The sequence below is a fragment of the Chamaea fasciata genome, unplaced genomic scaffold, assembly GCF_029207755.1.
Source record: "Chamaea fasciata isolate MVZ Bird 193981 ecotype frontalis unplaced genomic scaffold, bChaFas1.0.hap1 SCAF_1, whole genome shotgun sequence".
NCBI classification, from domain to species: Eukaryota; Metazoa; Chordata; class Aves; order Passeriformes; family Sylviidae; genus Chamaea; species Chamaea fasciata.
This window is the reverse complement of record NW_027094086.1, coordinates 86,518,097-86,534,377: the sequence shown is the minus strand read 5'-3', so window position 1 is coordinate 86,534,377 and position 16,281 is coordinate 86,518,097. Positions and strand designations below refer to the sequence as shown.

The following is a 16,281-nucleotide window of genomic DNA, read 5'->3' as shown; positions in this document are numbered from 1 at the left end:
GATGAAAGGGGGAAAGAGCTTTAATGCAGCTCCTCCTCAGCTGGAGGGCTCAGCTGACCCACAACGCCTGAAGATGCTGGTGCCTTGTACAGGTTTTACTCACCTCCCTCCCTGATGCTGGCTACTCCAGTACGCAGGTTTTGGGAAGTGCTGGCATGGCCCCTTTTCCCATAGTCCAGCAGTTAAGAGATGTTCCAATTGAATCCAATGCAATTCTCCGTCCTTTTCTTTTTTTGCATTGTCAGAACGGGTGATGAAAATGGTGCCTCTCTGACGTACAGAAAGTGCTGGTTATTCTGTGCTGGTGTCTTGAATCTCCCTTTTGCAGATTACCCTAAACTTCAGGGTTTCCAAAAGTGACATTTTCAATCCCACCATAACTATAGAAATGCTGAAAGAAAATGGCATGTATGATTCCCCAAACTGGAGACTTATGAAGAAGGAAATGTTTCAAGTAAACTTTAGCCCCTTGCTGCCTTTGCTAGTTGAATTGTGACTCATTTTGTTGGAGAAAACCTTTTTCCAACAGGACAGCCCAAAACACTGCTAAGTGTCAATAGCAAATCATTTCTCAGTGCACTCACTTTCTGAAGAGCTGGGTGTAGGTGTACAGCCCTCCCATCTCACAAATGCTGGCTACTTTGAGACAGCTGCATAATGAAAAGCAAGCAACTCTATTCCTTTCTCTTTACTTGTTTGCATTTCAGTAGCAGCAAAAATGCAAGACACTCCAACCAGGCTCCATGTTCTGCTTTGGACAACCAGTTTTCACCCAGTCCTGCTATCTCCTCCCCATCCCCACAGCTTCACACTCCACACTTCAGAAAAAAAACCACTTTCCTGGTGCCCCTCGCTGTCAAGGCATCCCTGTGGTGCCAGAGGACTTGGGTCTTCCCCAAACTTTAATACTCTGGGCAAGCATGTGGCCTCCATGCCTGAAGCACTGCTGTGGGAGATCCACAGCAGTGACTCACAGAGGGGCTGTGCCACTCCCCCTGTCCATATCAGGAATTAAGCTCAGCTTCACCCTTGCCAAGGTGGGAAAAAAGCTTTAGGGAATGAGGCAAGGAAGCAGCAGGTTGGTGAAGGCACACAGAGACACCACCACCACCTCCCCATCTCTGCTAACCTGGTCTTCCAGGCCAGCTCCAGCTATCGCTGCCATGGGTTGTTAGTATGGGAAGGAGTTGAGACAGGAAGAGGGAAAGGGAAATGCCAGCAAGGAGCGAAGGTCGGCTGGCCTGCAGGGTGTCACCCTGTCCAAGGCAGGAAGAGCAGGGGAATTCCCAACTCAGCAATAGTCACTGTCAAATTGAGGTAGAAGGAGAAAAGGGCTGGGCACAGCCATAAAACCCTTCCATGGCCAAGAACCAAGTACTTTCTAAGTCATCTGTTTTGTAAGTTATTAGTGACTGTCACTTCCTAGCCACATAAACTCACCCTATTTGATTTTACACCTCCTGACAGGTCCCCGGGCCACTTGGACACGAGCTTCCCATCAGTCTCACGAGAGGAGAGGCGATTCAGGTCAGTGGGTGGAAGAGGGAAAATTATATTCTGCAGGTTTCCTCCCTCAGAAAGGATGTTTCCACCTCATGAGCTCACCCAGAGAGCTTTCAGAGTCCCACTTTATCAGCTATCCTCGGTTTGGGGCTGGGCTGGCTGGCTGACTGCTTCTGTTTTAACCTGTCCCTCTCTGGGGGTGAGGGACCAAGGTCCTCAGCAGACCGTGTTCTGAGGAGTTTTGACCTCCATCAGGAAGGTGCAGGAGGCTTGAGGGAGGAAAGCAGCAGCAGTTCACTCCCCAAGTCTGTCTCTCATTCTGAACCTGGTTCACTTCTTTGCCAGAAAGCACCACCGCAGCAGGACTTAGGAAGATGTAGATGCTTCAGCTTCACTGCAATTCCCTGGCCTCCAGAGCTGGATACACAACTCAGATGATTCTTTGGCTCACTGTCCTGTGAAATGCATTTTATGTATAGGAAGGCATATAAAATGCAGCTAAGGCAGCTCTGACAAGCTCAAAGGATTTGTCTTTGACACATGCATGTGGCTTTTGAATACATTCTGAAGACTTCGTTTGCAGCCATAAACATTTATGCAGGAAGAAAACTATGGCAACAGAAACCTACCTAATTTTTTTAATAAAAGTGACTGGTACACTACATGCTGAGAGGATGCTCACCAACGTGACCACGGGCCTACCATTAAATAAAAAAGAGAATTCTGACCCTGCCTATGCAAGAAAACCAATGCTTTTCTACTGTCTTGAGTTGCTGCTTTGAGGAACTGCAGTGGAAGACAAGCAGTGGTTCAAAGGGGCCTGGCAACCAGCAAACAGTGGTCTGAACTCTAGTTTTCAGAGTGCTGCAATCATCTCCAGCTCAAACTCAGATCAACCCAAGGGAGAGAAACAGTGATTCACTGGCACAGATAAACGCCAGCTTGCACGTCGTCCTCCAGCAGAGCTAAGTCTGAGAACAAGTCACCACAAACCCACAAGAAGAGCCACGCCCATTTCATAACCTATAATTTTTAAATATAACATTTTATTGCTTAGATGGTTTGATACAGAACAAGTTTTACTTTTTATTTGAATTTGGAAGTACTGTACAACTGAAAAAAAAGAGGAATAAAAGTACCAAAACAATGTGTGATTCTCTGTTCATGTGGCATAAACCAGTCTTGTACACAATTCGTAGCAGCAGTTTAAGTTCCCTTTAGAAAAATATGAATTCTACACATTTATTACTGTTTCCTGCATGGGATGAAATCACTAGGATTAAACTTCCTTCGTGGAGAGAGAAGAGAGAGAAAGGAGACACACAGAGAGGAAAGAGAAGATGAATCATTCTGAAAATGGAATCAGACTGTCACATAGCCCCCTAAAGTTATTTCACAACAGCCTCAAACAAGGTTCTCTCTTTTTTTTTCTTTTTCCTTTATTTTTTCTTTTTTGCGCTTTCACAGTCAAGTGCTTAATGTAGTGATTGAATTATCTCCATGTTAAGTCCATTGCAACTCAGGCAAAAGAATTTTAGAAGATTTTTTTGTTGTTTTCTTTTTGTTTTCTTTTTGTTTTTTTTGTTTTTTGTAAAAGCCCTGAGAGAGGAAAAAAAATAAAAAGATTCAAACGAAAATCGTATAGAGACAAATTAGCTGAACATGCAAACTAAAGCCTAAGATTCACCCATAGTTTAAACACATTATAAATTTCACAGTTTAATATTGGGGGAGGAAGGGAAACAAAAAAAACCCCAACAACAGCAACAGTTCTCAGTCAAACTCAACTAATAAAAATGTCAATAAAATGTGGCAAGACCTTATACTCTACTAGGATATAGATAAAGGCTAAATAAAGCTTTAAATCAATAGTGATTATTGCTAGCAGATGTCCCGGCAGGCTGCTGGGAATTAATTACTTGCTACATTGTTCTGCAGCATATAGTTTAGTAATGGCTTCTCCCCCACAGTATTGCGCAGTTTAGTGTGGAGAGCTGCAAAAAAAAAAAAAAAAACCAACAAAAAAAAACCAACAAAAAAAACCCAAAACAACAAAAAAACCCAAAACAAAACAACAACCCCAAAATAAACAAACAAAAAAATTACAAAAACCAAAAAATACCCCAAATAATAATAATAATTATTATTATAATTATAATAGTAATAACAATTTAAGGGATGCGTGAACTGGTTTTAATTAAGTAGAATGCACCTGGGTAGAGTTTCAAATGAATCATTGGTTGTGATTGATTTATCTATATCTGGCGTTAGCTTTATTTCTGAACTGGTTCAAACATCCCTATTTAAAAATTAAAAAAAAAACAGAACAAAACACAAAAAAATAGAAATCACATATACCTCAACCATTTTTTCTTACTCTATTTGCAAGAATATTACTCAAGAACGTTTCTCTTCCTTTGAATTCTGGACAGTGAGATTTCAGTCTCCAGAAATTTTTTCCGAGAATTTTTAATATATAGATATATATATAGATATATATATTATATAATATAGACTGGGTCCGAGGCCCACTTCCTCCATGTCTGGTGAGAGCAGGAAAAGCGATTCTGCGGTGGGAAGGAGGGAGGGTCACAGTGCGGGCTGGGCTGGGGGCTGCAGTGGTGGAATAGCACAGTGAGGCTCCGGCAATGCTATTATGGCTCTGTCTGTCCCAGAGGTCATGACTGAAGGACAATTAACAAACAACAATAACGACAATGACAAGGACAACAAAAACGCTGGGCACTCCTAAAAATGCGCAGCTACAGTAGGATACATTTCGTTTAACCCCTTCAATATTGGTGGCTGGAGCGTCACCTGTTGCCGGCAACAGGAGCCATACGGAGAAATTCCAGCTGCCAGCATTAAAGGGGTTAAATTACTGATATGAAATTTAGACACACACCTCAAGTCTTCAAGCATCAACCCCAAAATCTCAGGAAGAATTTCTTTTTTCTTTTTTTTTTTAAGTTTTTTTGGTTTTTTTGGTTTGTTTTTTTTTTAATTTATTTTCTTTATTTTTACCATGTCGTATATCTGTAGTTTCATTACCAGTAGTATTTTCTTGCTCTTAGAACACGACAGAAGCAAGACGAGGGTAAAGGCTCGCATTTCTCTCTTGCTTTCCACTGGAAGACGGGATCACTTTGCTCTGTGAGTGACGCGGGCTGTCACCGAGGCGGCGGCAGCGAGGTGACGGCGGCACTCGCAGCGCCTCTCTCGCGCCCGGGGCTGTGGCACCCACGCCCACCCGCCGCGATGCCTCGCTGGCCTCCGCGGGACGCTCCGCTCGGTCGGAGGAAGGGGTTCATGTAAAGTACAGTAGAAGAGCTGCAACAACAGGAGGTGGAGGAGGAGGAGGAGCTGGTGAAAGCGATGAGTCAAGAACACTCCGAGACGGGATCCAAGCTGCGCTTTGCATCTCCGTGGGCAAATATTGCCCATTGGCTTCTGCTGACTGCAGAGACAAGCAAACTGATGGATTTATAAAATAATATAATAATAATAATAATAATAATATACTGAAGCAAATCAAACATATGTAACAGCGGGTGCATAATTTCCATAGGTTACGTTGCTATGTAACTCTTCTCTGTATACACGCTCAGTCCGTGACGGCCAGAAAAAACCCCTAGGATTTAGAAGACCACTTCTAATGCTGAAAAGTGGAAACAAGTATGAGGTTGATATTCATTTCTGTTTTCTGCTTTTGGCTTGAACCACTTAGAACACCTTCAACTGCCACGTTGTTCAGGCCTGGAACAGGCTTAATGCTCCACCATGTGGCAAATGCAAGAACATCTACTGAGAAAAAAAAATAAATCAACGTCTCCTCTGCATCTCCTCTGACTATTTCATATGAAATTCACATCATTTTTCTTCCAGTTATTGGCTATGGTATCCAAGGGCCTCCCACCCCACTGCCCCATTTCCAGCTCAGAGAACAAACACAGCGACTATCACAGATATACAAGAACAAGCTCACGCACACCAATACAAAAGGTAACATTAATGCTTAAATGAAAAAGGGTCCTCTCCAAATAATTCTTTAAAATATTAAAATCATTTTTGAAAAAATCTATAATACCAAAAGATCTAATAAAGTAGTAAGGCACTCAAATCAGTATATACTGTAGTCTCTTGCATTATTATACTGAAAGGCATATGGCACCACGTCCAGTCTGCCATTCTCTCCCCGTAGCTGTAAGGTCGCTCTTCCAAAACCAGACTCCAGAAACCTTGCTCTGCTGGCTTCAGTTTGCCTGCTGAGACGGGTCCAACCTCCTAGCAAGTCATTCCACCCCCAAGAGCTGAGGCGCGCTGTCTGCAGAGGCCAGGATGTGATTCATGGGAGACGGCGTGTTGTGCATCTCCAGCAAGTCATGGATGAAACCTGAAGGCCTCTCGTGCTCGGAGCTGCCTCGCGGTTCCTGGTCTTTTGCCATCTGTTTCTGCGCGCTCTTGGTGGGCTCTGCCAGGCAGGCGCCGCTCCTCTCCTCTCCGCAGGGGGAGTCCAGGACCACGCTGGCCAGGGGCTCGTTCCGGCTCCCCAGGAGGGAGGAATGGCTACTGACGCCCCCCGCGGAGTCACACTCGCTTTCAGAGATGGGGTTGGCGCCGCTGTGGCTGGACTCATTCTCACTGTCTTCTCCACACCTCGACTGTGTCTCCTCCTTGTCGCTCTCCTTCCCGTGGTTTCGGGCATTTTTGACTTTCTGGTGGATGCGCTGGTGACGGACCAGGCTGTGCTTCAGAGTGAAGGTCCGTTCGCAGGTTTGACACTTGTAAGGTCTCTCACCTGGAAGAGAATTACAACACAAAGTCAGCTGTGAGGTCACACATGCGCCTCCCTCTTATTTCAAGCAGCATGAAACACTCTGCACTTTGGAAATTCAGTTCTACATCAAACATCACATTTACGCAGGTTTTTTGCTTCTGTACTAGCAAACTAGCTGATGGAGTGCAAGTAGGAATACACGTAAATGCCTACAGCACAAATCGACCACCAAAACTAAGTGTCTACAAGCTTGGCAACGCCCTGCACTAAGGAGGGAGAAAGTCTGTAAGCACCAGGTGCTCACCAGCATCCTGCCTAATTTAGTCAGCAACTTTTCTGGAGAAAGTTTACAGTCAATCTCTGGAACCTGAAAGCCTTTATGAAACAAGCCCATCACGTGGGCTCCCTGCTGCAGGTCAACCCCAGACACATGTGGAGAGAGAAAATACTTTCCTAAGCAGGAACTCATTGAAAAACAGAGCAACCGCAGCCCCACAGACAAAATTCTCCCAAAATATGAACCATGCACACTGCCCCAAGGTGCTATCTGACCTGAAGAACTAAAGGTCCCACCCCAACCTGTCCTCCCTTTCCATCTGTGCCTCTTGAAGTCTCTTCAATGCTGCAATTCCATCAAGACACCATCTTGTGCCAATGAACATCACAATGAGACACACAGTAGGCAGGCAGAGGTTTTGTGCATACCTCAGTGTGTCCCAAATGATGTTCTTCTGAGTAAACAAATCCCCAAACCTTACAGGTATCTTTAAAAAACCTCACACGTTAAAACTGAAGTATAAGCAATGTGCAACCTGACAGTATTTTGTCAATATCATTGAACAAGTGGGAAGAAGACAAGGAGAAGAGTCAACCCACAGCATCGGTGCAAAATCCTCAGCTGAAAATACATTGATCTGACAGTGGGGGTAGGTCATAGTTACATTTATGAATTTGAAGAAAGCACTGTGCCAAGTTCCTATTCCACACATATTCTACGTTAAAACATCCTTCAAGTGTCAAATAAGAAAGAGAAATAAACAGGAAAAAAACCCCATACTGATAAAGCCCACAGTAACCCAGCATGCAATGAAAACAATTCAAACAGAGAGTATGGAAATGTCCATGGGTACACACTGTTTGGGGGTAAAGCTCAGTACTTTAGGTATCAGCATTTCCCTGAAGCTTCTGCACTTGTATGGCAATAGGCATTAAAATGGGACTTGTCCCGTTTCACTTGTGGCTCAATGGCAGAAGAAAACAGATGAGTTTTGCACTCAATAGGTGAGTATTTGTGATTTAGAAGAGCTGAAGTCTAGTTAAGGCATTACTCTATGGTGTCACTGTCAATTACAGCACAAATATTTTGTTAATGGCAAAGGTCTGGTCTTCAGCAGTGAGAACCTTCAAAAGACACAAAATGTCAAAATGCACCAGTTTTCCCACGTCAGAGCAGCTTGCTTGCAGGTAAAATACATAATTAATAAGGATGAATGATTAATTCACCTTTGAGCTGGTTCATGGCTTCATCTCATTTGCAAGGCACTGATGCAATCTGCCTATCAAATAAAGCAATCCCACTGCCCAGTCAAGTCACTGGGAAAGTGTTTCACTACGTGTGTTCCACCTTCCCTGCCCAACTGCCCACTGTATCTCTGCCTTCCACCCAAGCAGCAGGTCACACACATCATCAGCATGTAACCAATATTAGGCTCAGATCATCAGACAAAACCAGATCCTCTCTCTCTCTCTCTCTCTAAACTCTGACTCAGAGGTGAAGTCTCATGATACCCTGACAGTTTCTCCACTGCTGGTCAAAATATTGGGAAGAAGTAGTAAAGCCACACACACATGGTAAAAAGGGAGTCAGAAGCTGGCCAGGGATCTCCACACTTGCCCTCACTCTGAACTCTGCAAGCCGTCACGAGGATAAACAGTTTGGGAGTTGAAAATAAGGCAGTGACTGCAATTCTTGCTGCCCCCACAGGCTTTATATACAGCATGGGGGACTGGGGCAGAGAAGACACCTCATAGATACCTTCAGGACTAAAAGCCTCAAGTGCCAGCAGCCATCGTGCACCTCCAGAGCAGACACTTCAGTCTGCTGGGACACCTCATGGTCTGTTCTGCCCTCAAGCCTCCTCTTACCTGTATGAGACCGCATATGTCGCGTCAGATCTTGCAGAGACCAGAAACGCTTGTTGCACACAGTACAGACTTTCTTTCTTTTGTCTGCTTTTGCAGTACTCTTAGCCCCATCAGTCTTTGGTTTGTCATCACTGCTCTTCTCAGTGGACTTTCTCTCTGTGCCTTCCCCCTCAGAGATGCTTTCGCTCTCTTCATTTTCCTTTCCTGTTGCCTCAAAGTCCACAGGAGACTCCACTACCTTCAAGTCCAACGGAGACTCTTCCTGCTCAAGACCAGAGTCCTGCATCGAGGGAACTCCTGCATCATCCTGAATGCTTTTGCTTTCATCCTCACTGCTCCTTTCATCCTTTCTGTCCTCACGAATGTGGGCTTTTTTGTGACGGCTAAGAGTGCCAGCAAACTTGAAGGTTTTGCCACAAATGTCACAGGCATGTTTCCTTTCAGTCTGAGAACTGCTGCCTGCACACTGGTCACTCTCTGCCAGCTTGAAGTCCATTAATTTGCTGGCAAAATTGAGGTCAAGACTTTTGTTACTTACAGAATCTTCCTCAGGGCCCTCTTCATATCCATCCACTTTTTCTTCAGCATCCTCTTCTGCCAGAAGGGAGTCAGCCTTCTGCTCCTCCTTGGGGCTGCACTCACTCTCTGGTAGCTCTGTCTTTTCCTCTGACTGCTCCTTCTCGCCGTAGCTCAGGTTCAAGACTTTGTTTCCTGTAGCTAGTGTCTCTGCATCTGCCTGGCTCTCTGCAAGGAAACACAGAGAAACTTTCAGTGGGATGCTCCCTGATGATTCCCAACTACCAGCAGTGAGCCTGCACACAGACCCAGGAGCATTGCTTCTGGTCAAGCATCCCAACATCTGTTTCTCCTGTCTGTGACCCAGGCCAGTAACTTACAGCTGAAGTGATCAAAACGCCACAGAACAATATAAACAAGATGATACAAACTCTTTCACAAAATGCTTTCTTTTCCAAAACAGACTCACTATCTCAGCAGCTTCTTAAAGTAATTTTTTAATATAATTTTTTTTAACCAGAGAACACAATGGTTCCAGAGAATGCTGAGACACCAAAGAAGAGCTGAGATCCCTATCACAAATACACCATTCCAGAGACACATGGATGTATTACTAATAAACTTGTGTATGAAAAACATGAACATGGATTGAAATATACAACCCGCATACTTATCAAACTAATTTTTGTGTAGCAGGAAATGTTTTTCCAAGGAAATGGAAAGGCCTCATGCAACCACCTGATACAACTAAATGTGAATAGTTAGTGCAGACAGTAGCACAGAAGTTGGCTTAAAAAGTTGGGTATACACCATAAAAGTGGAAGATGTGGAGGTTTGTCCACACCTGAGTCTCTGATAAGCCACTTGGAATCAAAACATAAAGCCAAGGGACAGTAACAGGCCTTGCTGTTTCACAGTTAACCCACAAGAAGACAGAAATTACCTAAGATGTGGTCCTTAATGGTGTCCTTTGCTTACTCACCTGTGTGCAGCATTAATGTTGCTGAAGATGTAACATATGTCCAAAAAACTGAAACAGGTAAGGTGCTTAAGGAGAACAGAAGGCTGGAGCTGTACTCCTTCCAAGCTCTACACAACTAGTGTATTTGTAAATAAAAAATAAGCTGGTCTGGCTCTGGAGGCCAAAGCTGCTGCTGGTGCACAGTATGAAACTGCATCCCCCGTGCCACCTTCCCAGGAATTGTTCCAGGACACAAACTTTGCAAGTCGTGCTTTCTGAAAGCTGAAACCTTCCTGTAAGTCCTCTACCCCGCCTCCTTCTTTTTGACAGCAAGCAGCAAAGGGAGCCCACAACCCACCCGGCATTTCAACGTTCATCTACAAGAATGATAGCTGCTGAGTAACTACAGGGATTTAGAAACTCTAGAAGAGCAGTGCAAGTTCTCTGTTTGACACACTACAACATGTGCTTGTCTCCAAACTGCCTAGTTTTGCTATTACAGGCGCTTTTTTCCAAAGAAAGGAGTAAAAACAGAAGATAAGAAGATGGTTCTCAGGCACTTACTAGTTTGAAGGTAGTCTTGCAACATGATTTGCACTGGCCCCATCTCCTCTCACTAGTGATAATAAATGGCCACTAAACAAATGTCAAAGTGTAGCAGTGTTTCTGGTGATAGCCAACAATTACTTAATAGAGCACAATTCATGATACACGTTTTCTTGGGGGAGCGTAAGGGGAGAGAAGTGACCTACCACAAAAAGCAATCTCACCTTTTAATCAAAACAGATCTGTTTACACAGACAGTGGATTACACAAAGTTCATTGCTCATCTAATTATCTGCCCGTTAAAACACGCAAGCAAGCCCTAATCAGTGCGTAAGACTACAGAATGTGAGGATGGGGACATCTGAAAGCAGATGTGGGCTGCCCTGTCTCCTCCACTGCGAGGTCAGGAAATGCTCCCCTGATGGGATGTGTGCTAGGCCAAAGAAAGGCTGCCAGCACAGCACAGAGGGGGTTCATTAGGGAGAGGGGCAGGAAACCATGTGAGCTCTGTTAGGATGGAGATGAGTGAAGAGCACAAGGAAACCAAGATGGGAAAAAGCTCCCCTTAATCATACCCAGAGATGTTCTGTAACTCTTTATTGACCAAACATCCAATAGTGGATGCAGAAGGAGTTTATTCAGCTTTTTTCAATGTGAAACATCAGAAGCAAAGTGAGTGAGGAGAATACCCATGGGTGGCACTCAAGGTAAAAGCAAGCCAAAACCAGTATGTCTTAAAACTCTCAATACACAATTTCCAACTTTGATGTTCAATGTCATAAATCACCCATGATTTTCCAATTTTTCTGTAAATTATTCTTCTTCTGCTTCTAGTATTTCGAGAAATATATATTTTTTTCTTACAGTATACTCGTTCTTCAGGGAATTGTACTTGAACTCTATCTCTTTCTTTACTCTCCTCTGTGCCCTGAGCCTCTTCCCAGCTGTCACTCTGTTCTTGCATGCGTGGTCTGCAACTACATTTTCTGGTGCACAAGAGGAAACACTTCAAGGCACAGGTGGTCCACAGGTAAGCGATGTTCTGGCACAGGCAAGCAGATGAGGTAAACATAAAGAAAAACAAACTTTTAAATTTAAACCATGTGCCTTCACAAAGGGCAAAGCCCACTCCAGACCCTAGGAACACAAATGTACACAGGCCTTCCCTTCTGAAGCTGCTCTGGGCCCAGCACCCCTGAAGGAACATTCAAAACTCAAGTAGTGACATAGCCAGGGATATGCTGACACCTGTATGTGCTTGGGGGAGCGCGCTTCTTCCTCACCTGCACACACCAGACCTGCCCTTTTCCTTGTTGAGGAGGAGTTTCACAGGCCCCTTAGGAAACTTCATGCATGTACTTCACATAAAGCACCAATTCCTGACTAGCTGAGCTGCTCTGTGGTTATCTCTAACCTGTGCAGTTGGTTCTGCAGCTGGTGAAAAAAGTGAAACTTCTTTGCACAAATCCTGGTTATTTGGGGACAGGTGAGAATCAGTCCAGTTCTGTTTCTGATTAACTGGAATAGCAGCAGGGGAGCTGTGAGGGTGTGTGGTAAAAACAGTGGTTGTGAAGAAAATTGTGCGAGGCCCAGTGTGCAAGTTCTCCTGCAGTGCAAGGGATGGCTGCAAGGGTAATCTTGCACTGGCAGCTCCTTCATCCACTCCAGCAGAGGTTAGGCCTGGCCTGCACTACTGCTTTCTTCCTACTTACACGCCCCTTGCAGCAACAGAAGCCCTGCTAGCCACACAGCTCCAGCAGGCTTGTATCTTACACAAGGAGGAGGATTCGGACTGAGCCTTCAAATCTGGGCAAACATCCCTCCAACAAGACTGAGCTCCTCTTCAAACAGGTAATTCCCACCTCCAGAATTTGGCCGATTTATGTTGCAGAGCAGTCACTCGATTCCAGGCAGTGAAAGAAACACGATGCACAGGAAAGGCCTGCTGTTTCTTTTGCCCCTTTCCCATCTTTAACTTACTAAGGCTGTAAAATGCTTTCCGGTCCATTTGTTATCCCCCAGAATTTACACTTGGTGAATCAAGAGGACAAGAACGGAGAAATCCACTTGTCAAGGCTCCCCCACCCACTGCCACTTCTTCAGCAACCATGGGAGCAGAATACGTTACCTTGTCATGTGCAAGCAGAGTGTGTCACTCCCCCAAAATGAGGAGAAGGTGACACTATCTGAAGATCTCAATTCTGACACCAGAGTCAAAAAAGATGTGCAGGATAAGGGAGAAAGAAGAGAAGAGCAGGGAGGTAAGGACATAGGGAAAAAGGCAACACAAAAAAAACAGGTAACTTAGGTGCTGCCTCATCAGCTCCTGGGAAAAAAGAACTTCTCATGAGATATATTCATAAGCTAAACCTCAATACTCCATCTGAGAATCCAAAAACTCTTCCGCTTGCATGAAAGAAACCACTCTTTAGATATAACCAAAATAATTTTTCCTTCCAACTGTGGAAAGGAAAGACTGTTTTGCTGAGGTCTATTTACAAATCAAATTACAGTCTTCAATCAGCTCAGTCAGAAGAACCCACTTCATCTTTTATTGGTGGCAAGAAAGAGGATGGAACTGCTTTCCTGCATATGCAACCCAAATTATGAAGGGGGACATAGAATGTGAAAAATTTCAGATGAAAGAGCAGATATAGATCAAGGTGGGGAGCTTGCTAGCTTGATTCTTTTTACACATGGTTTTATTTTTTCCTGGAACTATGGTGGAATAGAGAGTACAGCTTGAGATGCTACAAAGTTAGTAGATAAAACAGGATGCAATGAAAAACATTTTGGTGCTAAAGCACGTCTTTATTGACAAACATTCCTAACATCCCAAGAGAGGAGTTAGAAAACCCATCACATAAATAATCTTCAAAACTGGAGCAAACAGACCACTGGATATGGTACAAGCAGTTGGCATTATCAGTCAGATGAGCTGTTGACTTACTATTTTCCCTACATTAACTGAAATAACCCCAGCTTGTTTTATACTTTACAATAGAGGCAGCCACCACTAGGTGGTAGCAGTTCTAGTAAATTTAGGATTTTTTGGACCCACATACAGAATGCTGCTTCTACTTCTACCCACGAACTGGAGAACATCTTTTAAACCTGCAGAGTCAACTTGAAAAATTTTGGGTGTTATCTTTCTCTATTTTTTATTGTAAATATTCTAAATGATAAAATTCAGCCACCTTCACTACATCACCTGCAAACACTCAAGTTAAATATTTAATCAGCCCACACAGTTGAGAGAGCTTTGGTTGCATCTTCATGCCTTATGAAATGAAAATATTCAAGCTAGAAAAGGACTATTTACAGTAAATGAAACTGAATATATCTGGGGAAAAAGAAACAATCAATTCTGGGAAAAGAAACACTTTTTGTCTTTAACACACAGCATGATTCCCCAGTAACTTCAACAGAGCAGCTGAAGTCACAAAGTAAAGTTTTCAGGACAGGCTCTGACTGCAGCTACCATGGGGGGGAATCTGCATTGAAGGGAGCAGGCACAAAATTCACACTTAGAGCTTATGATGGATTGCACCATTCAGCCCAAAGGCACTTTGATGTAGAGCTGGCATTACAGGCAGCAGGCTATACACCAGCTCCTCAGTATCTTCATACAACAGCTCTAGCACACTCAGGCCAACCCAGCAGCAAATAACTCTTGCTTTACTCTGAGCTCTGGCTCTAGAGCAGCTGTAAAACTTTGCCTGACACTGAAAACACGATTTCAAGCCCTTTGCCCTCTAAGAAATACCCACAAATGTAGTTCAGAGGTACAGACAGCTAGAATGGCTTGGAAAAAGTCCCCCACTATACCCAGAGTTCACATGATTTCTGGAGGGATCACAGTGTGGCAGACATCTAGAGCAAAGATGAATTCTGCTAAATGCTAATCAGAAAATTCACTGTTGAGTATACTTTGTAAATATTTGTCTAGTTAACACAGAGCAGTCGTGCTCGACCCTCTCACATTAGGGGCAAGTCTCTTTACGAAAGGGATCTTTCTTTAGTAAGTTCTCTTTCTCTATTATGTAAGAGATAATCCCTTACCCCATTCCTATCCCAGATCTCTGTCAACTGTATTTTGTTGCAAGAAGGGAGCATTCAGACAGCCCTAAGGAGACAAAGGCAGGGCTGCTTTAACGTGATGAAAGTGGGCAATTCATTAAGCTGCTCCACATTTTCTTTGTATGCGTCTCTGCCGGGACAGCTCTCCCCTGGTCTGACTGCTCTGAGCTGGGGAAAATGTCCTCAGTTTGCTTCAGGCACTTTAGACCATTCCCTTTCTCTCCATGTAGCAAGAATATGAGCAAGCCCCATCACTTACACAGCCTCCTCATCTCTGAATCCTGCTCTAAACCACCATCCTGGTTTTGTTTTGGTTTAAAACAAGACCAAAAGAAACCCTCTATAAACTTGTTCCCAATGATACTCTATTGAATTGCACTTCCTGTCTTACACCCTCATCCTAAAGCTTTGCTTCATTTATGGCTGACCAAACACCATCCAAGCATCTCCCTTTATTCCCTTTCCTTCTGGCACACAGTGAAATCCAAATGACCACTCACTTCCAAGGACAGCTCTCACAAGGACTCTGCTCATGAGCCCTGAGCATGCCACTTACCCACCTTTTAAAGCCAGCACCAAACGAAACCACCTCATTTTAAACTTAGCCACAATTCCAAATTTAGTTTACTTCCATGGATTTGGAAATCCCTTTTTTTTGGGCAATGGAGGGAGTCTGCAAGTCCAAAGCTGTTGAATGATTCTGAACCGTGATTAACCACTGCGTGCTGAAGCCCGTTATAAAGGCTAAGCTGTGCTATAAAGTGCATGCGGTAACTATAACCGTGTGCACTATCGGATCTGGGCTGCCTCCTTGATGCCTAAAGCTGCTATTTGAAGACACAAAGCACTGACAACAAAGCCAATTTCAACAGCATCTATCCCAGGGCCTCCCAGAAGATGCTGCCAGCTCCACACCTCAGCTGCATCAATGTGCTCCTTTAGGGCTGTACTGCCAGCCAGATCCGGGAACTGATCTCATGACTACCAGTCCCTCCCCTTGCCCTTTTAATTTTTTTGGGCAGCTGGGTCAGCTACAGCTGCAGGGATGAACAGTTGGGAACAGGTCGAGCCAGTACTGCCAATAAGTGCTTTGTGTTATCCAACCATGGCCCAAGGCTCTGTCTGCCGGGGGCAGGTCGAACCACTCTGACCAGCCCAGCGCCGGCTGCTGAGAACAACATCTACCTTGCACCTAACTCCTACCCACCCTAAGTGCTGCACCAAGCCTGAGCGGCTTTAGAAATGCCTGCCTCCTCACATCACCGAACAGCTGAGCTGCTTTAGCCCCCCTCTAACTATAAAGTAAGTCTTCAATCGACTCAAGTAGGACATTTCAGTTTTATTCTGCTGTAAAAACTCTCAGAGGTGAGCACTTTCAGAGCCCCTCCTGCAGACTTTTGTTCTCAGAAGGGATCATGTCATAACACGAGTCTTCCTCTCTCACGCTGTAGCCATCTGTTGTCTGCATAGGCAGGATGGGCCCACGTGACAGTGCAGATACTGTGCTACAGCCCTCTGAAGTTACAGGCTGTTAACATGGTAACGAGGCAACTTAGTCTCTTCATGATAGGCAAGATCAAATCATGTCGTAACAGGTCCCCAGCACGGCAGATTGCAATGCCAGACTAGCACTGAGACCTGTATTACCACATCTGAATCACTGCAAGGCAACCTGCTGTATTAAAAGAAGCAGAAAGGATGAGAGAGGCTGGCAAGGCAGCAGACTTTCCCAAACAAACTGGTACATGGAGAT

The 16,281-nt window shown here is 44.4% G+C and overlaps 1 protein-coding gene across 4 annotated transcripts in view; it reads right to left on the bottom strand.

The window, feature by feature from the left end:
- Window positions 1–2,527: 2,527 nt before the first annotated feature.
- The window catches only part of RREB1 (ras responsive element binding protein 1), a 122,577-nt gene continuing 108,823 nt past the window's right edge, over window positions 2,528–16,281 (bottom strand). For 3 of the 4 annotated variants that reach the window (XM_066187704.1, XM_066187714.1, XM_066187723.1), the window contains exons 11-12: window positions 8,426–9,169; window positions 2,528–6,301 (exon numbers count right to left, since the gene is read on the bottom strand). In XM_066187704.1, coding sequence (XP_066043801.1) covers window positions 5,796–6,301; window positions 8,426–9,169 — 1,250 coding nt within the window. In that variant the 3' untranslated portion in view covers window positions 2,528–5,795. The remainder of the gene's footprint in view (window positions 6,302–8,425; window positions 9,170–16,281) is intronic. The other variant, XM_066187731.1, reaches the window with a different exon arrangement.